Source organism: Puma concolor, chromosome A2, assembly GCF_028749965.1.
Source record: "Puma concolor isolate L17-30 chromosome A2, mPumCon1.1.hap2, whole genome shotgun sequence".
Lineage (NCBI taxonomy): Eukaryota > Metazoa > Chordata > Mammalia > Carnivora > Felidae > Puma > Puma concolor.
The window spans coordinates 148,689,335-148,712,130 of record NC_141668.1 but is presented as its reverse complement, the minus strand read 5'-3'; the positions used below and the strand labels follow the sequence as shown (position 1 = coordinate 148,712,130).

Genomic DNA, 22,796 nt, shown 5'->3' with positions numbered 1-22,796 from the left:
AGACTTGCATCCTCCTTCTCAGAAGATTCCCAAACTGCACTTTTTCTGAATTGTGCTATTTCAGTACCACACATGAGGTATCAGGCACTGTGCTTGAGAGGAAAGAGATTATACAGGCTCTTAACAGCATCCCCCAAATGACAGTCCATTTATCATAATGATCTATGATACTCATTTGTTGAAATTTTATTACTTTTGTAATTTAATTCAATTTGTCCCCTCATATTGCTGCTCAGGACAGTGTTACCTTATGCGCCTCTCTCAGCCTTTGGATAAGGATGTTTCTCCTTTTATTATGAGCATGATGGCTTCTCGATTAAAGCGACCTGCTCAGTATAACTGTGTCCATTGGCATCAGCCTTCTCCAGGGCTGCCTCTACTCTTGCAGTTCTTCCGTGAAGACAATATTGGCAGTCATTTATGAAGCATTTGGGGAATAATCAAGCTTCAGCCCTCATCTTCTGCTTAGAGGTTAAAGATTTTATTCAGAGGTGCTTCTCTGCACCATAATTCATAGGAATGAGCAAATAAGAGAAGCTGGTTAGGAATATATCTTGTGAAGATACAGAGCAAGAACATACTCAGTAATAGTAAGTTGACTTTAAGACATAAAGACATCAGGAGTCTTCTTTCTAAAGTTGAAATCATATACTATTTTTGAGAAATCCTGAAGGTATTTTAGGGAATAATTGAGTTGGGCAGTGAGTCTGAAGGGGCATGAGCAGGTGCAAAGACATAAAAGTAAGTGCACATATTCATTTGCAGAGGCTGCCACTTAGTTGAATTAAAATTTGGAACCCATGGATGTGGGCCCCCAGAGGTACTTGATGATTCTTTTAGCAAATGCCATTTATACATATAATCCATGTAGATTGCATGTTTTTTTAATGTGAAATTTATTGTCACATTGGTTTCTATACAACACCCAGTGCTCATCCCAGCAGGTGCCCTCTTCAATGCCCATCACCCACCCTCCCACCCCCCATCAACCTTCAGTTTATTCTCAATTTTTAAGAGTCTCTTATGGTTTGGCTCCCTCCCTCTCTTTTTTTTTTTTTTTTTCCTTCCCCGCCCCCATGGTCTTCTGTTAAGTTTCTCAGGATCCATGTTTTATAAGTTTTTTATAAGTACTAGATTTGTAGTTAAATGTTATTTTAAAATAAAACATAGTCTTTTTAAAAAATAAATGTGAAGACTTTGTATTTGGAGGTTTCTAAATGTGCTGCCCTCAGCTCTTTCCTCTGTACATGGGAGCAAGAATGGGGTTATTGTAATTCTGAGGAGCAATGCTTTGGGTATAAAGACTCAGCTCTCGCTACAGACATGTGGGCACAGATCTGCCCTTTCTTGGGAAAAAAGGAACTGCATATGGCTGGTCCTGTTTGCCCAGTCTGTTTGGTGTCTGATGTTCCTGCCTTGTTGGATTGACACAAACTTAAAAAAAAATGTCTTCTTGATCCATCTCCTCTATCTTTTTTAAACCACATACAGATTATAAACTAGAAGTTTAGCCTCAATCCTTAGCAATGTATGGAAATACCTTTGTTGGAAATGGCTCCACTGATTTATTAATTCCTGCTTCCACTTCCCTTTGCTCAAGGCTCATCTTCTCCGTGTTATTTTAAAACATTGGCAATAAATAAATAAATAAATAAATAAATAAATAAATAAATAAAGTTGGCATCGGTCTACCTATGTCAGACCTACCACGGGTGCTGTTTTAAAAGTGTAGATCTGTGGCTTACTTAATTTGAATCTCTGGAGGGTGGGTGTTGGGGTAAGCTGTGATCCAAGGCCCCTGGTGATCCTGACGTTCGGTGAAGTCTAAGAACCCTCCCTACCCTGGCCAGAGCCACTGTCATCTCTCACCTGGACCACTTTGGTGGCCTCCTACTTTTGTGTCTCTGCTCTACCCTGTCTCCCTATGGCTGTGGTTCTCAAACTTGGTTGCCCATTGGAACCAAGAGAGATTAAAGGACTCTCTGCTCCAGAGGGTTTTATTTAATTGTGCTTGGATGGGACCTGGGTCTTCAGACTTGTAAGAACATCACAGGAAAATCAAATGAGCAGCCAAGTTGAGCATGACTTCTCATGGCTTATTCTCCATTCTCTACACTATAAACACACTTACCCTTTTACAAGATTATAGTGGCTCATATCAGGCTCCGACTCAGTCCCTTCTGTGGTTCTGTTCTCTAACAGTGGTTGCAAGGGCCCTGTTGTCTGTCCAAGTTCATTCTCTACAACCTCTGCTAATTGACTCCACTCCATTTCCACTGGTGCCTTCAAAGTCCCAGTGGCTGGGACTTTCTGTTCCCTTCTGTTCCCTTCACCTGGAGCATTCTTCCTCAATAGCCATGTGTCTTGTTCTGCCTCTCCCACCCCATTTTGTCCAGATCCCTGATGACATGTCACATTATCGGGGGGGGGGGGTGGCTTCCCTTCCTCTCTTGTAGCTTTCATCACTCTCCATTGCCTTACTGTGCTTTATTTTCTTCATAAGCATTTAATCCAACAAATAAATGTTAGATATGAATTTGCCATTAATTATCTGTTTTACTTTCATGAAAATGTAAACTCCCTAAAGACAGAGTTTGTTTTAACGGTTTATCCATTTTATCCCCAACACCAGGAAAGGTCCCTGGTACATAGTAGGTGCTCAGAAGTTACTTGTGACAGATGGAGGATGACCTGTGATGCTCAGACTGTTTCAAAAGCATGGTCATTGACAATGTCCCATTCATTACCAAAGGGACTTGTGGGGAGTTGGCGGCCGCCTGTTTTCTGGCTGTAAAACGTGTCCACGATAGGTGTACTGGCAGACACTCTTCGTCCCCTATTTTGATGGCTATAGAAAGAAGAGATTTGGTTCATTATTATTATAAACTCAAACTACCTATATTCACCATGAGAGGAATGGTGCCTCTCACATTTTCTGGTGGGAATTGCATCTACATGAGTAAGCATGATTTGTTTTTTGGAAAAACTGGATTGAGATTTTTGTTTGTTTCACTTGGGAAATTTTATACTAAGCAGATTAAATTAAATGACTTTGAACTTAGAAATGTCCACATTCTAAATTTTATTAAGCTTAATTGGGTTTATAGAATACTTAAAGACCATACAAACTTAAATGGGAGATCAAAATGAACTAATAGGTTGATGCAGACTTTCCCCCGCTGCCTTTGTGCTGCATTAATGAGAGTGGTGCCTTCATGCCTGCAAATGATGAACACAAAGGCCTGGCTTTCTGGGGAGCCTCAGTGTGTCCTTCCTGCTGTGGTCTGAACTGTGTGGTGCCTCTGTCCCTCGATATTCTGTGCTGTGAACCTGGCTTTCAAGACCACCTCTGATCTGAAAAGTAGTTGGCCTCAAGACAGACTTGTGAACATTTCTTTAAAGGTGCTTCTTGGGGAAGAAATCTCTAATTGTTGGAAATAATATCTATCAGATTACAGAATCTGCTAATGATGGAAATGAGCGATTTGATTGTGTTATTTCTCCAGCTTTTGCACTCAGTTAATTGAGCGGTGGACTATGGCAGCCCCCCATGGAAAATGTGGGGCTGGGTCTTAATGGCCACATTTCATCTCTTGTGTTGAATTTTCAGTGCTACATTGATTCTTCTTAGGTCCTTGTAGAATGGTTCAAGAAGTTGCCGTCTGATTACTTTCTGCTCATTTAGAATGATCTTCAATTATTAAAGCAATACTTGTTCATTTGTAAAAACGTTCAAATGATAGAGACATTTGTGAAATAAAAAGTATAAGTCCCCTTTAAGAAAAATAGGATTCTGTGCTATACCATATCCTACAACTTGCCGTTGCTCCCCTCACCAGTTTATACTGGATGTCTTTCTACATGAGTACATATCTACAGGGTATTCGGCTCTGTGAATGGACTGTAATTTTTTTTTTTTTTTTTTTTTTTTTTTAGCCATTCAGCTATCAAGAGACACCTAAGCTCTAACAGTTATTGACTATTACAAATAATGAAGGTGAACATTCTTGTAGCTTTACCATTTTTGTGTATTGGTGAAAATGTATAAAATGAAATTACAAGGCTTTATGAAGACGTTCACCTCTATAGTTTTTCCATATGCCTATCACTTCCTGTCATCTTTGATACCTGCTCAGCTTCTACGGGTATTTTGTTGTTGTTGTTGTTATCCTGGCTATAAGATAAATGCCTAGAGATAGAATTACTGGGCCTGAAAAAATTACAAATAAAAAATGCTATGGATATTGTTAAATTGCTCTCCCAAAATGTTTATTTTGGAGTAAAAATCCCTTCTCTTTTGTTGCCAGTTGAAAGGCATCATTGTGAGAAATCCAGGGTGTGGACCTAGTATTGTTTGATGATGTTTATTTTATAGGCAGAGATGTGACAAGTCCTTTCCATGCCGTTTCTACTCAGATAAGGAGGCCAGTCCCCCAGGGAGCCAAGGGCGCCACATAAATGGAAATATTGAACATGATTCTGATCCTCTTTCATAAGCAGTAAAATAAAATACAAACTAACAAAATAAATATGATGCCTATAAATCCTTTAGCACGTACCTGACCCTGGGCCCCGTTCCCAGGGCCAGGTAGGGGTCACAGCAGTGGTATAGGAGCCATGGTTGGGGTGTGGGGGCTGCAATGCTGGATTCCATTATTGTGGTTATTGTTAGCACAGTTCTTTGAGCAGTCATGTCTGGCCTGAAGTTTGGCACGATCCTGCTGGTTTTCCAAATGGGTTGCCATCTTTTTAAGTGAGGGATTATAGAAGTCTTGCTAGTGGTTCACAGCCTTGTGCTGGAGCTTTAACCATGCTGCTGAGAGAGAACTCAGTTTATCCTGAGGTTCTTAATCTGCATGGCAGAGGAGGTTTGGTGCATGCGAACATACGGCTGCTCTGTGCCACATCTTTTCCTATTTGCCTGCAAAGATAGACCCCTAGCTTCATTTACTAAGAGCTATCTTTTAAGCTTTCTGCTTCATTAAAAACCAGTGGGGATGCAAGTTTTTATCAATCTAGGGTTTTCCCTTAAAACAGCTTAAATTTGAAATGAAAGGTGAGGACTTATTTAAAAAAAAAAAAGCATGGGTCTGGGTCTCAAAACACTGTATTCCAGTGCTGGCTCCTCTGGGTGCTGGCTCTGGGCCATGGGGCTGGTTGGGGTTTCCTATGTGGACAGACCCAGCATCTTGAAGAGATTGAGAGGAGGCCCCAGTGTTATCCCAAGGCAGGACTAGATGAATTTTTTTAAGTTTATTTGTTTATTTTTGAGAGAGAGAGAGAGAGGGCAAGCAGAGGAGGGACAGAAAGAGAGAGAGAGAGAGAGAGGGAGGAGACTCTCAAGCAGACTCCCCACGGTCAGCGCAGAGCCTGACATGGGGCTTGAACTCAGATGACCCAGGACTAGATGAAATTAAGCAAACCATTTTAATTAACTGGACCTCAGCTACCGCCTACATCAGACACCTTCAGCTAAATGCCCACAGTGGCCAGGCAGGAAAAGTGAACAAGAAAGTGACTTTATGTAGGGCTTGGTCAGTGATAATCACTTTTGGCCACGTGAAACTGACTCCTCTCTTTTTTCCTCCAAGAGAAGCCAGAATCTCCCAATTTAAGTAATAATAATAATAATAATAATAAATAAGTGACATATCCTTTCTCTCTCATTGTGACTCCATTGGGAATAGTGTGGGAGAGAGTGAGGGGAATGAAGAGAGGCAAATCTCTCTCTGCCTGCTCACCCACTCAGGAAGCACCCTTGGAGGAGTTGTGATGGATGAAATGACTGCCTTCGTGCACACAAGTGAGGACAGGCTGAGGTTATGTAATGATAACATGTGTTTAAACATTTCTTTAGGAGCATCTGGGTGGCTCAGTCCGTTAAGCATCTGACTCTTGATTTCGGCTCAGGTTTGAGCTTGAGCCCCACATTGGGCTCTGCACTGACAGCACGGAGCCTGCTTGAGATTTTCTTTCTCCCTCTCTCTCTCTCTGCCCCTCCCCTTCCCTCTCTTTCCAAATAAATACATAAAAACTTAAATACACACACACACACACACACACTCACACACACATCTCTTTAAACTAGCTTTCAAGCTGTAGTGCCCAGAGAAGAGGATATTTATAATTAAAACAAAATCTAGAGCGCCTGACTGGCTCAGTCGGTAGAGTACATGATTCTTGGTCTTGGGGTTGTGAGTTCAAACCTCATGTTGGTCATGGAGCCTACTTAAAAAGATAATAATTAAATAAATACAAGAAAGCACAATCTGCATTTTTTTTCACTCAGCTGGGAGCATTCGTGTATTTTTACCCATTCATATATTGAGCTGTGCTCCATCAGGACATAGCCAGGGGAAAGAGGCACACCTCTTCCTTCCCTGCATCAGGTGGACAGGCTAGCGGGAATCAACCTCACAGACGTAACCACACAAGATACTAGTTATCTACACTATAATAAAGGCACTGAAGGGGCAATAGGGGGGCCTGAGCCAGTTTCAGCGGGCTGGGGGGACACCAGCTGGTAAAGCCTCTTGTACCACATATCCAGTGTCTTCATCCGATAGTATGTCTTCGTTAACTGAGGCACAAAGAGGTAGCCACAGCACCATCCTTGGCCCGCCAGAAGACTTTTGTTTGGACTGTGTAGTCTTCAGCCATGTACCATTTTAAATTTGAATTCAAGAGTTGTATCCCTTTTAGTTCCTCTTCTTCCATCTTACCCTCAAGTACTACTTTGGGGGATGGATTGTACTCTATTTCAGAGAATTCTAGCCTCATGGGAGAGAGTTGAGAAAGCAGTAGAAAATGAGAGAGACAGGGTTTTACATGTGTCTTCTACTCTTTGGGAACCAAATGCTTAAGAAGGCAAGAAAGAGTCCCCATTGGTCTCCTGGCTACAGGCCGTGCCTCTGGTCCCACTTAATTACCTCCTAAAATCACACCAGACACCACAGATGGTAAGACTCTCTGCAGCCTGTCCTCACCATTGGGGGAGAGGGATGTTGAGGGTCTTTTGGTGGCGTTTATATTCCCAGGAAGAGCATACCCTGCATTTCCTGTGTGGATGAGGAAAATGGTTGCGGATTTGGTCCAGACCTGGACGATCCTTGTCCATATGTTTGTAGCAAACCCAGACCCGTGATGTTGCCATTTCCCATTTCAAGTTGCTCTCCTCTGTCGTGTGTTGCACACCGAAAAACAACCACCACCAGTGCCATATGGTTTAAAAGATCAAAGGCCTGAGTTTTGAATATATTTCTAGCTGACTGTACTTCAAATGTCTTAAATATGTTCCTACAGATGGGAAGCCTGGGGCATTAAAGAGGTAAAGCACATGTGTGTGTGCCACGCATGTGATCTGGGGCAGCAGAGTGAAAGGTGAACACCACTGATGCCTGTGTTCCTCTTCCTCTCAGGTCCGCATCTTCACCTACCTCATTGGACGGGAGGCTGCTTTTGCAGACAATCTCAAGTGGATGGCTTGTGCCAACAAAGGTAGGTTCCCCCGTGTGCTTGGCTTTGAGTAACTTCCCCTCGGATGTGCCAAAATTGGGGTAGTCCTGAGCAAGTAGAAAGTTCTAAGAGAAGGCTATGAGTTCTAAGACAACATTTGGGTGTTTCTAGATGAGTTTTGATAACTTATAATAGCATCTCCGGAAATACATTTACAAATTTCGAGGACATTGTCATGTGGAATGGTTAACCCTCTACATTCTGCCGCTTAGTTGCTGGGTGACCTTGGGATGATTACGATGGCATAGCACTTTACTGATCACCAGATACCCGTGTGTTCACTCCACCTTCCTAGTCCCCTTGCAGTTAGCTGGGGCCTCAAGACAGGTTCAGTAGGCCGTGAGCAAAACCAACCTGCATCATTCCTAGGCTAAAGCGAGTTAGAGCTAGTATGATAGTGTCCATACAATGTTCTCCTGCCCTTGTGAACTCTGAAACTCCATGCTCTGGATGGAATAGTCATGAGATGACTTCATCAGCCTGGTTTCCTGAGTGACCACTAGGGACGGAGGCCTTTCTACTCCCCCTGTCCCCGGCTGTGTGCCGGCCCATGCTGCCAGTATAATCAATAACCCTTTGTGTTAAGCTACTGAGATTTTCAGTTTGATATGTTCCCATAGCATAACTTAGCCTACTTAACTAATCAAATTAGTTTTTAACCTGCCTCAATGTTCTAATCTCCAAAATCAGGATGTGGATAATAGTTCTTCCTTTGATTCCTATTAAATGTAAGGATTAATGAAATGGTGTATATTAGGTACCTGGTTCAATGCTGAGGCATGGTAAATGCTCAGTAATTGTTGCCTTTTCGATATTCCGAGGTTTATTATTTAATAATCTCCTGTTGTGTGTCAGAAACAATGCTTTGGGGAAGACAGAAGGAGGGAGGTAACTGGCCCACTAGTCAGTAAAGGGCTTCTTTTCATGCTACACACAACCAGAGAGGCAAAACAGAGGAGGCAAATAGCTGGTCAAGTCCAACCCCTGGAGTCTTAACCCAGACTCCTTGAGTTCAAATCTAGCCTCCACCATCCACCACCCATGGACAAGTTACCAGACCTATCCGGGTCTGAGTTGTGTCACCTACAGAGCAGGGGTAATGATGACACGTGCCCGACACTGTTGTGAGCCTGAAATGGGGTTCTGCAGGTAAAACTGGTAGTGCAGTGCCTCACAAATACATGTGCTGTATTATTTCCTGGTGCCATTTTGATCTGTAGGCATGTCTTATTTCCCCTCGGAGGCTACATGTTCTATGAGAACAGGCTTTTACTCTGATTTCATCAGGAGCACTTGGGGAGAGCCCAGACTCCTATCTCACTCAGAGCGAGTGCTCCTTTAACGTTTGAAAAATGAGTAAATTGGCTATACACACTTGCAAAGGAAGGCATGTCCTATCACATAGTAAACTAGTCTTGATAGATTTAGGTGGTCTTTTTTAATATTGTCTCTTAAGCCATGCTTTATTAAAAAAAAAAAAGTTCCAATGTTTGTACGTTAGTGGAGGAAGGAGGACTCCATGAAGAGTTTGCACACCCCAGCTCTTAAGACAAAGTTATTTTAGTTGCAAGCAGCTGAAGTTGCTCTCTGAAATTAAAAAGAGGAGTGTTTTGGAGAGGAAAAGGAGTGACTCAGAGCCCAGAGCGGGAAGAGAAGCTCATGTTTCATGAGGGACCAGGAGGCTGGTTTCAGTTCCTTTCTTCCTTGGTTTCTTTCTGCACCCCATGACATTCTTCCTCTTTGTAGACAGACCACCCCCCTCTGCCCACTGTGGTGTGTGCACATCTAGAAATGACCACACCATGCCGTGCACACTCCTCTGTCCACACAACACATTGTGGGCAAGACATGATATTCAAAAGAAGAGTTTGTATCTTCTCCACTTGAGACTGGTCAGCATTCTAAATTCTGATTTCAAGTCCCTTCATTCCCCCAGAAAAGATTATGACCCCAAGCTTGGATCAGGTCTCCCCAAGCTGAATTGGGCATGGGTGGAGGTAATCCCATAGAGAAAAATATATGTGTTCTGCGGGGGCTTAGCACTGTGAATGGGCGGGTGTGGGACATGAGTGGTGAAAAGGTGCATGGACAACCAAATAAAGCTTTCTCGCCTTTCCCTTTGCTTGACATTGTCTTGAATTCTCTGCTTCTACTTGGAACAGTCTTTTAAGCCCGTGTCAATCCCCTCATCTTAAAAGGAGAGAACAGCGTGGAAGGTTTTTAACATTTCCTTGAAGCACTAACATAACACATTTTACAATTAGTTTAGTTTAGTAGCTGGCTGGCCTCACTAAAAGGTATCAACAATTCTGATTGTCTCAGGATAATGCATCTGGCTTCACTTGGGGGCAAAGTATAGGAGAAACATAGGCAATGAAGATATGGGGGTTCAGTGGATCCCAGATTTCCTCTGAGTGAAGAGGCCATTCTTGAAATAAGTTTTGGAACTTTGTTGACATTTGAAAACCTTGAGCGAACTACACTTTTCCCATTTTTTCCTTTATTTTGTGGTCTTGAAAAGAAAGGGTTCCTTTCCATTTTCAAGTTTTTAAAAAATGTTGCTGTTATTCCTGCCACATTGGATTGTAGTTGTTCCCATCAGCTAGGATGCATTTAGTCATGGGTTCTTGTTTGTATCTGTCTGTGTCCAGCTGATGAAAATTACTCAAATTGAAGTCTTGTCTTAATCAACCAATATTACACCATAATTCAGTTTTAGCCATTGTTTATAAGAATCTTTGAGGCATCCTTTTGAAGACAATTTAGTCAACTCAGAGTATTCCAGGGCCTGGCTATAGAATATAGGCCTTTAGATTTATAAGTTCTGAGTACAGCAACTTGGAAAACCCAAGGAGGTAACAGTAGCTGCCTTGCTGGCCGGGCCATCGGATTCCACAGTGATTCTCCTTCTCTTCCTGAACAAATCCAGTCATTTCCTTCCCTGCCAAAGCAAGTCTGTCTCAAGACGTCTGCCTTCCTCACTCTGCTTCTTTTCTAAAGGGCCTTGGGAATAAAATGTCATTGTTTGCCACCCTTCAAAGTAACAGTCGCCACCAAAATGTTAGCTTCCAGTCATCTGTGCCCATATAAACATTGGCTTCACGTTGCGTCAGTTATGGGGTTTCAGACCATGTAACATCGGTGAGCAAGTATTCTTCTCTGGTCATTAATTAAATCATTGTTTATAGTCTCAGATTGTTATAGTATGGAGACAGCATAACATTTTTCATCTCAAGTGACATGAGGTCCAGAGGGGGCCCCCCTTACATATTTTCTCCCTGAGTCAGCCAAGTTCTTCAGTGAAATGGAGCATTAGCATTCGGGGACCAAAACAGACACAGGGGGAGCCCAGGGGAGCCCAAGGAGAAGTCTGCTGGCTGACTGGCCAAAGTGACTCAGGAGTCCTAGGGCCAGCACCTCTTCCCAGGGTCAGTAGTCAGGGACCCACTATCTGCACCAATAGAGTCTGGTAACCATGGAGACAGTTCTCAGTCAGTGCACCTCAGACACTGTCCCCTGGAAACGGATTCCTGGGGACATTCATGCCCCTTGCAGGGGTTCTCTGTCTTGTCCAATCTACTAGCAAAATCCAGAGAGGCCTGGATCTCATTGGTTTGTTTCATTTTATGCATAACTAGGTCCTATCTTGAGGGAACCAGCCCTAATGAGGCAAAGAGGCAAATCATTTTAAATGCATGAAAATAATCATTGCCACTGTAGGGTGGCTTGTGGAACTTAAAGCTCTGTATTCACACTATTGGAGGAACAAGTGAGCTGGGAAAACTGGAAAGAGGCTGCCCAGATACTCCATAAAGCCGTGATGACCTTCTCTAATGTTCAGTGTGCCAAGATTTTAAATAAGCAATGCCTGATTCTCCTTCAGAAATCGTGGTGGAGGGAGTGTTTTCCAGCTGTGCAAATAAAGAAGGGGCTCTGTGTTTGGGTTCTCAACCCATCAGTCATCGTTAGGTCGAATGGAAATGCCCCATGAGTCTCTCTTGGTTGTCCCTCTGGTCAGCTTGTCCCTTTTTGATGGGTTAATGGTCATTTTCTCCTGATCTGAGAGAGAACTGGTGGCCTAAGACCTCCTCGAGCACTCAGACCCACAGTCTTTTTCCATCCCCAAATCCTTAACTTCGCCATACCTTTCCAAGTGTCTTGTCCCCTAAAAGATAGTTAAATTTATGAGCCCAGAATGGTTGTAGGTGGGATTGAGGGGAAAATGAAAATTATAACTTTTTGCCATTTTGGAGCAGGTGGGAGAAGGCAAAAATGTCATTCAGATACATTTATGTAATTTTTTAAAATTTTATACCTGTTGACCAATATCTCCCAATTCCTCCAACCCCTTCCAACCCCTGGTAACCACTATTCTACTCTGCTTCTACAAGTTTGGCTTTTTTTAGACTCCACATAGATTTCACGCATAAGTGGTATCATATAGTATTAGTCCTTCTTTGTCTGACTTACTCACTTAGCATGGTGCCCTCAAGGGCCATCCATGTTGTCTCAGTGGTAGGATTTCTTCTTTCTCATGGCTGAATAATATTCCATTGTGCACATTCTATAAACATGAGGATTGGAGGGGAGAGGGTAATGGTGATGAAGAGGAAGACAGGGCTACTGTTGTTAAACCACAGCTAAGCACACCAAACTGCTTACTCAATGCCAGGTAGAATGCAGAGCACTTTGGTGTGTTATCTCTGACCTCGTTAAGCTTTGGGAGGTGCATGAGCAGGAAGCAGATTTGGAGAGACTGGCACCTTGCTCTGGGTTAGCAACCAGCAGGTGGCTCAGCCAGGATCCAGGCCCAGCTGATCCAAAGCCCAAGCTTAACTCTTCACCAGGCTGTAGGGTTGCCTCTCTTTGGGGGGATGATAGTCCTGTTTCACAGAAGACTTGTGCTTGTTTCCCATCATATGGGAGAATCTAGAAAACAGAATTTAGAGTTTGAGGAAGGACTTTAACATGCCGCAGCGCATAAAGGCTAGACCAGGATTTATACTCAGCCTGTGCGTCCCAGAAGTGATCCTGCCTCAGCCTGTGCAGGCGTGTGGTCCAGTTCCTGACATTTTACAAATGGGGACATTAAGGCTCTGAGAGGAGATGAGGTGGGAAGAGTTGGCTCAGCAGTAGAGCTGCAGACAAGCCAGCATTCCTAGCTCTACCGCATGATCCTTCAAATTAGTTTTTTCTAACATGAGATTTGAAATTAAAAATGTAATTTTATTCACAAAGGAAAAGGCTTGCTCCTAAATCCTAGGTTTGGGGCTCATTCCAATAGCTTCACACTTGACAACGATGCCCACCAGGGCCACTGGGCTCCCTGTCCAGGGGGGCATTCTCTCCCAATGGGTTCTTCCCAACTCCTTGAAGAGCCCTCATCTCTCAGGGCTCAGTAGACCTCTTGCTTGGTCTTTGTGAAAGTCCAAAGAACTGTGGAGACAGAAAGCACTTTGTTTTGTTTTGTTTTGTTTTTTTAATTTTTTTTCAACGTTTTTAATTTATTTTTGGGACAGAGAGAGACAGATCATGAACGGGGGAGGGGCAGAGAGAGAGGGAGACACAGAATCGGAAACAGGCTCCAGGCTCTGAGCCATCAGCCCAGAGCCCGACGCGGGGCTCGAACTCACGGACCACGAGATCGTGAGCTGGCTGAAGTCGGACGCTTAACCGACTGCGCCACCCAGGCGCCCCAGCACTTTGTAAACTACATTTTTCTGCAGAAATAAGTGGGTTTTTTTCAGCAGTGTGTGCTGTTGACAGGGAGGAGGGAGATAGAACACTGCGAGGGTCTTCTGAGAACACTGCTGTTTCCTTAGGAGATGCACACAAGGTCACACCATCGACCTCGCTGCCCACCTTATTGCTCTGACAAGACTGGAATCTTGGCTTTCTAGTTTTCAGCTTGTCTTATTTAAGAGGCGGGCCGAGGGGAAGCCTCTGAAAAGACTCACTAGGAGCAGTGTCCATCACACCAAAGATGGAACAGGGACCCCGGCATGCGAGGTGCACAGAAAGAGTCTCCCACTGAGGACTGACTTACAGGGCCCTCGCCTCTGGCATCACCACAAAGCTGAGTATCGAGTGATGTGCCGACGGAGCATCTCACACAGAGGCATCTTTTTGACAAGGACCCTTAAGAAATCTCAAAGTAAGGGTGGTAAAATCTCAGAAACACAAAGCACCAGGCTGCCTGTGGTTTATCGCACTGAGTAGTTGTAACCCAGAGTTCACAGAAGGCTCTGCAAGGGAATAAGGTAAATAAATTGATGTTATGTAGAAAAATGAGCAGACCACTTGTAATAGATGGCTAATTTCAGCATTAATTAGTCCTTGGTAATTACCAAATGATTGCTGATTCTGTTTTCTTACATGATCTATGAAGTCCAAAAAGGCACATTAAAGAAGAGAATAAACATTCACGAGCTAGAATTTAAAAGAAATGAAAGTGAGGGGAGGGAGGAGGGCAGGTGGCCAGTCCAGAGAATGAGGAGGGAAAAACAAGGGAAGCACCTATAGTTACAGCCAAAGCGGCCAGCCCTCAGTGACTTCCTGTTATCCATCAAAAGGTACATTTGTTAACTAAAACTTATATGAAAACATTTTAAAACAAAAAAGAGCCTTTCAGAAAGTTTTTAGGTTTTAATGAATTGGGGCTAGATGATAAATTTGCATTAAGCTTTGCAGTATACATTATTAATAGTATTTTTATAATTTCAGCTTTTCTTACATTTTATACATCTGCATCCCTGGTCAATGTTTTCAGATAGAAGTTAGAACTGTGACATGTGACCTTTTCAGTAGATCTTCGGTGCTAATCATTGAGCAGTTCCCAGGAACTTCAGGGGAGAGCTATACATTTCCCATCCCCATCCTCAAATTCTCAGCCACTGAGACACAAACAGCCCATGAGGGTCACCCTCTTGGGGCAGGACCTCTGAGCAGCTGTGCCTGACCCTTCCCAATACGGGGAGAGGCAGTGTCTTCTGTGGTGAAGAGCAAAGGTTTTGGAATCTGATGAACCTAGATTCGAATTGATCCAGGACAAGTTACTGAGCTCAAGTTCCTCTGTATACAGTGAGCACACGAGTTAGGCTGTTGTGTGGCCCAGGTGCAGGGAGACACTCGGGCCTCATGAATGTCCCTACATTACTGTTGGTTCCCCCAGACCCCTGTGCCTGGTTTGGGGAACGCTGCTCTGGACAAGATAGGCACCAGCTTTTTGTCACATGTCATGGAGTTTATATTCCAGTGAAAGAGAACAGAGTAAAACAAATAAAGGGAAGGTGGAGTGAATCGAAAGAAATAAGTTCAGGCAGCTCATCTCCAAATGATAACAGAAGCCAGTCATGGTAAAAGAGGATAAAAGGTATGTTGGGCAGAAGGGGCAGCAAGTGAAAGGCCCCGGAGGTGGGGGTGGTGATGAACATGCTCTGTGAGAGGAAGCAAAAGGCCAGTGAGGTGAAACAGTGGGCAAGGATGGGAGTACAGAAGGGGATTCCATCACCCAGGTGGGAAGGGGCCAGTTGATGGGGAGTCTTGGTGGTCAGAGTAAGAATTTGAATTTTATTGTAACTCTAAACAGAATCTATTTTAGGACCTTAAGAAGGGAGATGGTGATCTGCTTTATACCTACAGACATTCCATACAACTGCCATGAGGAGTATAGATAACAAGGAGGGAGAGGCATGAGAGGCTCTGGGGGAGAGATGATGGAGTCTTGGGAGCAATGGAGATGGGAAACAGAATTTTAAATATATTTTAGAGGCAGGGCCAGAGGAACATGCCATAGATTAGCTATGGGGTGTGGTGAGGAAATGATGGCTATCAAAGATAATTCTTATGTTTTTGGCCTAATTGGGCAGTGGCGCCATTTGCTAAGATGGGGAAGACCCACCAGGGGAGGAATGGGTTTGGACAGGGAAATTGGAAGTTGGCTTTGGACAAGTTGAGCCTGAGAATCCTGTTACTCATCCCCATGGAGGTGTCAGGTATACAGTTGGCTATGGGTCTGTAGCTCTGGGGAGAAGCCAGCTTTTCAGAACTCTGAGTATGATAAGCAAGGCCAAGTGAGTATGGTGTCCCAGCTCAATATCCTTCCAAATGTGTGATTGTGTTTCCTTCCTACTCCCTCCTATGCTAATGATCTCTCTCCCATCCTCCTCCTTACATTCATTCCCTTTCTTCTCTTGGCCCTATTTCGGAAAACCCAAATCAGGGTTTTTTACTGTTGGCTTTGAGCATTCGAATGAAAATACAGACAACTAAGAAAAATTCCTCCTAAGAGATGCTGTCTTCAGTGCACATTTGGCACAGGATCCCCAATTGGAATTGCTCTACACTGTGAATTGTTCGTCCATGTGCCCTGATGGTCCAGAACTTTCAGCTCTCTCCTTCTCCTCTCAACGTGGCCACACTTCTCTTAGCTTGTCCCCTGTGCCTTGTTTTTGGACCTAACACCCTTCCTTCAGAGCCCAAGTTTTGCCTGCTAGAGGAGAGATGAAATGCTTTCTGCTCAGTCACACTGTGATTGCAGTTGCCGTGCATAAAGGGATGATAGCATGAATGCTCTGTCACCCAGCAGCCCTCTTTAATCTTGCCTTTCCCACCTTGTCTCCAAGAAAGGGCCACCTGGAAGCCTTGTGGGAGCACCATCCCAGATGGATGTCCCTAACTGTAGTGCCTGACCTCAGAGGGAGTGCCAAGGTGCACATGGGCCCCCTCCCAGGCCACAAGCTGGAACAGGCACTCAAGGTCTGTGCCTTTGGGGCCCTGTTTCCCCTGGGGTGGAAGAGGCCCCAGCCCTGGACAGGAGTGACAATGCATGTTAATTAGCACTGTGCAGAGCTGTCATCAGGAAGCCAGAATCCACATGGTCCCAACCTGGTTTGGGGTTGGCACAGCAAATTCAAACCAGCTGGCCTTTGTTTGGAAATGCCCTGGGAGTGTTCTAGCCCATTCTGGACAACAGAGGGGCAGGCATTTCCTTACCCGGGGCACTGTTTTAGATGAGAGGTTCTATAAACACTGTAGCAAGTGCCGTGACGGATCTGGTTCAGGGGCGTACATACCCTTCTCTGATTTGCTAGCAAGTAGGACATGGCGTGAGCTTAGTTGTAAGGGTCGTTATTGAAAGGCATGGGGAGGAAACATAAATTTTGTCCGTCAGTGTCCCCTTTATTAAAATTCTCTCATGACTACCTGCCTGGAAGATAAAGTCTAAACTCCTTTCCAAGGTCCTATGTAATTGTCCCCCCCCCAACTCATCTCTGATCTTAACAGAATCTGACTTCCAGCCCCCCTCCCCCAGCTCCTTACTCCACCCATTCGGAGTGATTTTCAGTTCCTAGAAGGGGCCTGACTCTCCACTTAGGTCTTCACTCACACCCCTTGCTGTGCTGGATACAGTCTCCCTCTAGCTAAATGGGCCCTCACCCTCCAGGGGCCAGCTGCACTGACCATTCCTTGGGGTAGCTGGGTTTGGTGGACTGTCCCTGGTGTGGGTTTCAGCATAATATTGACCGTGCTACTTTGCAGCTGTCTGTTTACTCAGACCTGCCAGGCCCCAGGAGGTTGTGCTGATCTTGTTAATCCCTGCTTCTCCAGTGCCGGGCACCACAAAAGCCTTTCAGAAATGTTTGACTGAAAGCCCCCCACTCCGGCGACCCAGACCTTGCTCAGCTCATGCCTCCTCTGCTAACATCTCCTAGCCCATGGCGAAGCCAACAGGACTCCTCACCGCAGAGGAGCTCAAAATCGAAACGGTGTCCCCATCATGAGATGATAGCACATTGAAGACTTTTTTTGGTACTTAGAAACCATGTCAAGCCAGCCTATTCAAAACGCAGGTCTGGTGACCACATGAGGCATGTGAGCTGGAGTTTCCGCCTCAAACACACAAAGGGCCAAATTCTGTTGGAGCAGAAGGAGCGGATGAAGAGACTCCTAACCCTGGGTGCACCTTCGGTGGTTGCTGCCTGATACCTGTGAGAACTTGGGCGAAGCCCATCTCTTTCGTCTGCCTCAGTCATCTTGTCTTGAAAGTGGGCACAGTTATACCCACTTCCTCATGTTGCAAGAACAAACAAGACAGAGTTTGTTTACCGAGTGGTCAGTAGATTTTATGCCCCTTCACATTCGGCATAGCTATTGTTACAGTTATAAAAATGAGATGGCCTTTAAATGTTGTGGTTCATAGTTTTCCCATTGGAAATAAAGTCACTAAAGTTAAAAAAAAAAAAAAGCTCCAGAATGGCATGTAGAGAGGACTCCCATTTCTTACAGAGAAGGTGCATGTGGATGTGTATAAGTGGATGTGTTGGGAAAACGTCCAGGTGAACTTTCTTTATTGGGTTAGCAGGGGCTTCCTCTGAGACGTGGGTTTATGGTTGATCTTAATTTTACTCCTTTTGCTTGATTATATTTTCAATATCACATGAACATATTACTCATGAAGTGGGTGATGGTAGAGATGAGATACGATGTTTAAAAAGGAAAGGGAAAAGGGGTGCCTGGGTGGCTCAGTCGGTTGAGCATCTGACTCTGGGTTTTGGCTCAGGTCATGTTCTGTTGCTGATAATGTGGAACCTGCTCGGGATTCTCTCTCTCCCTCTCTCTCTCCCCCTGCCCCACTTATGCTTTCTCTCTCAAAGTAAACAAATACACATTAAAAAAATAAATTAAAAAGATAAAAAGGAAAGGAAAAGAAATGAAAGAAGTTAACTAGAGGCCAAGAAGGAATGGCCTATGCTTGCTCTGCAGTGTACTTCTTCCTGCTATTAAGCCTGTTTCTTTCTCTCGGCAGGATTTTTCACCCAGATCTCCACCTTGGCTGATGTGCAGGAAAATGTCATGGAATACCTGCATGTACTCAGCCGGCCCAAAGTCATCGATCAGGAGCACGACGTGGTATGGACTGAAGCTTACATCGACAGCACTGTGAGTCCCTGGGGCCCTTGGGGGAGAGCCTGAGGGTTTTCCTCTGTGAATTCCAGAAGATGGTGTTAACCTTAAAAATAAAACTGTCAGTTATTTGACCAGCAAAAATGCGTTTATTCAGGAATAGTAGACGATTGCAATCCAGGACAAGCAAGCTACAGCAAAACCATAGGCAAGTCCAACGTTACTTTATGGAGAAAAAGGAGAAAGTTGGGAGGGGTTGTTTTGAACTAAAATCCACTGGAGAGAAGCAAGAGTTCAAGGTGATGATGGTTTCCCATTGGCTGGGTTGCAAAGGTGCTTGATTTCTTGTAGACGATGCAATGTACATCTTTTCCTGTTGGGGCCTGTAACTGGTGATCCTTTCCTGTTGAGTAGTCTTCTGTTGGGTCTGTGATTGACAGTTCTTCTGACCGGTCTCCCTTTCTAGCAACCAAGTCCACTTGAGTGAGGTTTTCTTTCATTAATTTTTACAATGGCTGTTCTATCACTCTTCCTCAATAATGGAGTTTGATGACATTTTCCTTTGTGGTACAGTTGTGTTGGTCCTCTGGGCAAGCAAGGTTGGTAAAAAATCATAATATCAGAATGTAACCAGCACTTTTGGCAGGTGTCTGCTCAGCACTTTGTTTTCCTTCCCATATGTGTACAGATTCTATCAGTAGCAGTTATTATGGGCTTGTTAGATTCAGTGCTAACCATCTGAGAGGACCGGTCCTGATGATGAATCTTGAGGTCTCAGCTTGGGAAGGTGACCAACGTTTAGCTCCAACAGTGAATTGGAGCGGCCGTAGAGGCCACAGCTGCATTCTCTTCCCAGAGACGAGTGAGAATATGCTTCAATGGTGGTTACACAGGCACTGGATTGATGTTGGAACTCTGGCCATGAGCTCGTTCTAAAGCAAATTCCAAGCAAAAAAAAAAAAATCTGATGCAGAATTAGTGTAAAAGGAAGAGCTTTGCCAATCATCTAGTAATGGCTCAATGGCCAGGTTTCTTGTGTAATTTCAGGGTGATTTTTCAGAGTGATAATGAGTCTGATGGGAGTGGCATTTTTCATTTATTGATTGTAAATGTTCTCACAGGGCCTCTCTCCCATCGTTTTTGTTGGGATTAACATCACATTAATCACTGTAACCCAGGCACAGCTGTCCTCTGGAGTGATCTCAATGGCTGTGGTGGGCCGGCTTTTCTCTCCATGAGCTCTCTCATTCTTGCTGCATTTCTGGCAGCTGTAGGTGAATGCAGGGCAGAAACAGCATATGGGGACCCAACTTGGGGGACACCGTGGTGGCCTACCCCTTCCCCGGGAGAAATCACCCTGCATAGAGATGGACGCTAAGGTGAAAAACCCTCTCTGGTTGCCAGGGAGACCTGGGGCATTCATCATTTCCGTAGTCTGACCCCAGTTTGGTTTAGAATCATGGCAATGAAATAACTAAGCTGCCCCATCTATGTGGGCACCATACTAACAACAATAGCCACAGCAACAGCACTGATGGTTTCATCTCTTATGTGTGGTTGAGTATGGCAGGAAAAAGCCTTAAAGAAAAGGAGCCATGTGACTATTGCCAAGAATGAAGTGAGCCAGTCACCCAGTGGTTTGAACAGGGTTTGATCAGCCAGTTTGATCAGGCATTTTATTTGTTTCATCAATTTAAGACCTATAAAACAGAGCCTCTATGATTACAGCATAGTGGTACCAGCAACCGAGAGATAGGTCAGTAGAATAGGAGGTCCAAAAAAAACCAAGGGATCCAACTACATATGGAAATTCAGTATAGATAAAGGTGTCATCTCAGATCACTGGGGTCAGGATGGTCTTCATAATAAACGCTTTTGAGAAAACTAGATGCCATTTAGAAAAAGATGAAACTAGTTCTATTTGTCACTTCCCACCCAAGAAAGAAATCCAAGTGGATCAGTAGTCCAAATTGTAAAAAATGAAATGATGCAAGCACTTGAACGAAACCTGGGTGAATCCCTCTATAACCTGGATTCAGAGAAAATCTTTCTGGCAATGACTCTAAAATCCAGATGCAATGAAAAGAAACATGAATAAGTTTAACTCTTAAAGACAAAACCAAACGAAAACCAACTTTGATAAGTCAAAAACCACGATAAGCAAAGTCAAAGGCACAAGGTAACATGAGAGAAAATATTTGCAACATAGAGCACACTTAAGTCATTAATAACCTAATATATAAAGAACTTTTCAAAATTGAGGGTAATACCTTAATATTCCTATTTTTAAAAGGTGAACAAAAGACAGTAGACAATTTACAAAAATAGTAACAATGCTTTTCCACATATGAAAGATGTACAGTTTCACTCGTAGAAAGACAAGAAAAATGAAAAGCACACCCTAGTGAAATACAATTTGGCATCTATCAGAGTGGCAAAAATTAAAAGCCTAACCGTACACCCTCTGTTGATGAGGCTGTGGGAAAAGGAACCCTCCTAGATTGTGTGTGGGAAGAGAATGGGGACATCTCTATGAAGGGACATTTGCATTTATCCTTGGACCCAGCAATTCCACGTCTAGGAATGCACTCTGAAGACGAACCTGCAGCAATATGAAAATACATGTGCACAGGTTTGTCCATTACAGAAATGCATGTCATTTCAAAATACTGAAAGTTACCTAAATACACAAGCATAAGAGAGAGATTATGATAAACCATCGTACATACACATCATGGGTCTTAACATGAAAAACAGGAATGAGGATGATTTGGTTTTCCTGGTAGATATAGAAGGATTTCCAGGATATATTGCCAAGTAAGAAGAATAAAATGTAAGAGTATAAATAGAGTGCCACCTTTTGTATCAGAAAGAAGAGGAAGTAGAAGGTATAGGTATATATGCTTAATTTTACGAAAAGAAACACAGAAAGGATATCGCATAGAATCAGTTACCTACGACAAGCAGAAGTGCAGAGGAGGAGATAGTGAACGGAGTGAGACTCCTCTGGGTACACTGTTTTGCATAGCTTGGATTTTTGAAAGCAGGTTGATGTCCTTCGCATTCAAAAATTACAGTCAACAAGAATGGGGGGAAAACTAATAGTGAATGCAAACAGAACCAAATGAATCCAACCGCATTTCGTATGAACTAAAAATATTACCAAAAAAGGGGAGAAAAAGCAGTACGCTTTTGAATATAGAACTTAGGCACCATGTTAAATCTTGAACAGACTACCCTCAGTCTAGGCGGGAGAGAGAACTGACACCAAACTCCTTTTGGTGTCATGTGGTGTCATGTGGACCTAGCAAATCTGAATCTGGTTTGTGAGTATGGTAGGAGTGAGCAAATGTGTAGATGAGGAACATAAAACAGATGCCTGCAGGATAAGACGGGATGGGAGGTCTCAGAATGAAACCCCAACTCTGTCCCTTGAAAGGGCCTAGACTAAGCAGTGGCACCCCAGTAGCAGTGAGCACATCTAGAACCCGGATCCCAGCTTCCTAAAACCATTCCCCACTAAAACAAACCAGCGTTCTTAGAGAAATTGCTAATTTCAGGGCTTGGGCGGGGAAGGTACCCCTTGCCCCCCTCCCTCCCCCCCCCACCCCCCACCAAAGAGCCTAGAATATTTTATGCCAGAAACTAAGAAGTGCTCAAAATAACAGTAAGGTCATCTCACAAGGACACAGGAGTCAGTATGAAGGGGCCCTCACTGGTCAGCTCTGGGACAGTTTGAGCCTCAAAATAAAAGGGACAGTAGCGGAGTATAACCTGTGGAGTAAAACGGAAATCCATGTGTTCTTACCAATGGTGAACAGATGAACAAATGTCAACGAGATGAACTGAACAGATGAAGTAGGTGGGCAGGGGCGTGGTGCACAGTGCCCCGCTGACTGATAAATGTCACGGCAGCCATGGAGACAGAAGATCACCACTTTCCTGCCATTGTATTGAAGACTGGGTGAGGGAAAAGGTCCTCGGTGCAAGTTAAACCAAGGGGGAGATTTGGAGCAAGATATTTTCATCATCTCAAAGATCTTCCCCAGTGATTTTTGACTAGGTGTGAGGGGAAAAAATAGTCTCTACACAGTGGGAGAATCCAAATAGAATCTGGCGTGGGTCATCAAAATTAGTGTCACTAGGGGCACCTGGGGGGCTCAGTCAGTTAAGCGTCTGACTCTTGGTTTCGTCTCAGGTCGTGATCTCATGATTTGTGGGTTCCAGCCCCATGCTGGGCTGTGAGCTGACAGCATGGAGCCTGCTTGCGATTCTCTCTCCCTCTCTCTCTCCCCCTCCCTTGCTCTCTCACTCTATTCATTTTTTATTGCTTTCTCACTCACTTTATTTCTCAAAATAAATAAATAAACTTTAAA

General features: G+C 44.0%; 1 protein-coding gene across 6 annotated transcripts in view; it reads left to right on the top strand.

Annotated features, from left to right (window-relative positions):
• Positions 1-22,796, top strand: part of CACNA2D3 (calcium voltage-gated channel auxiliary subunit alpha2delta 3) — an 863,963-nt gene that overhangs the window by 558,942 nt on the left and 282,225 nt on the right. For all 6 annotated transcript variants that reach the window (XM_086697915.1, XM_086697917.1, XM_086697916.1 and 3 more), the window contains 2 exons: positions 7,419-7,497; positions 18,323-18,456. In XM_086697915.1, the coding sequence (XP_086554041.1) occupies positions 7,419-7,497; positions 18,323-18,456 (213 nt within the window). The remainder of the gene's footprint in view (positions 1-7,418; positions 7,498-18,322; positions 18,457-22,796) is intronic.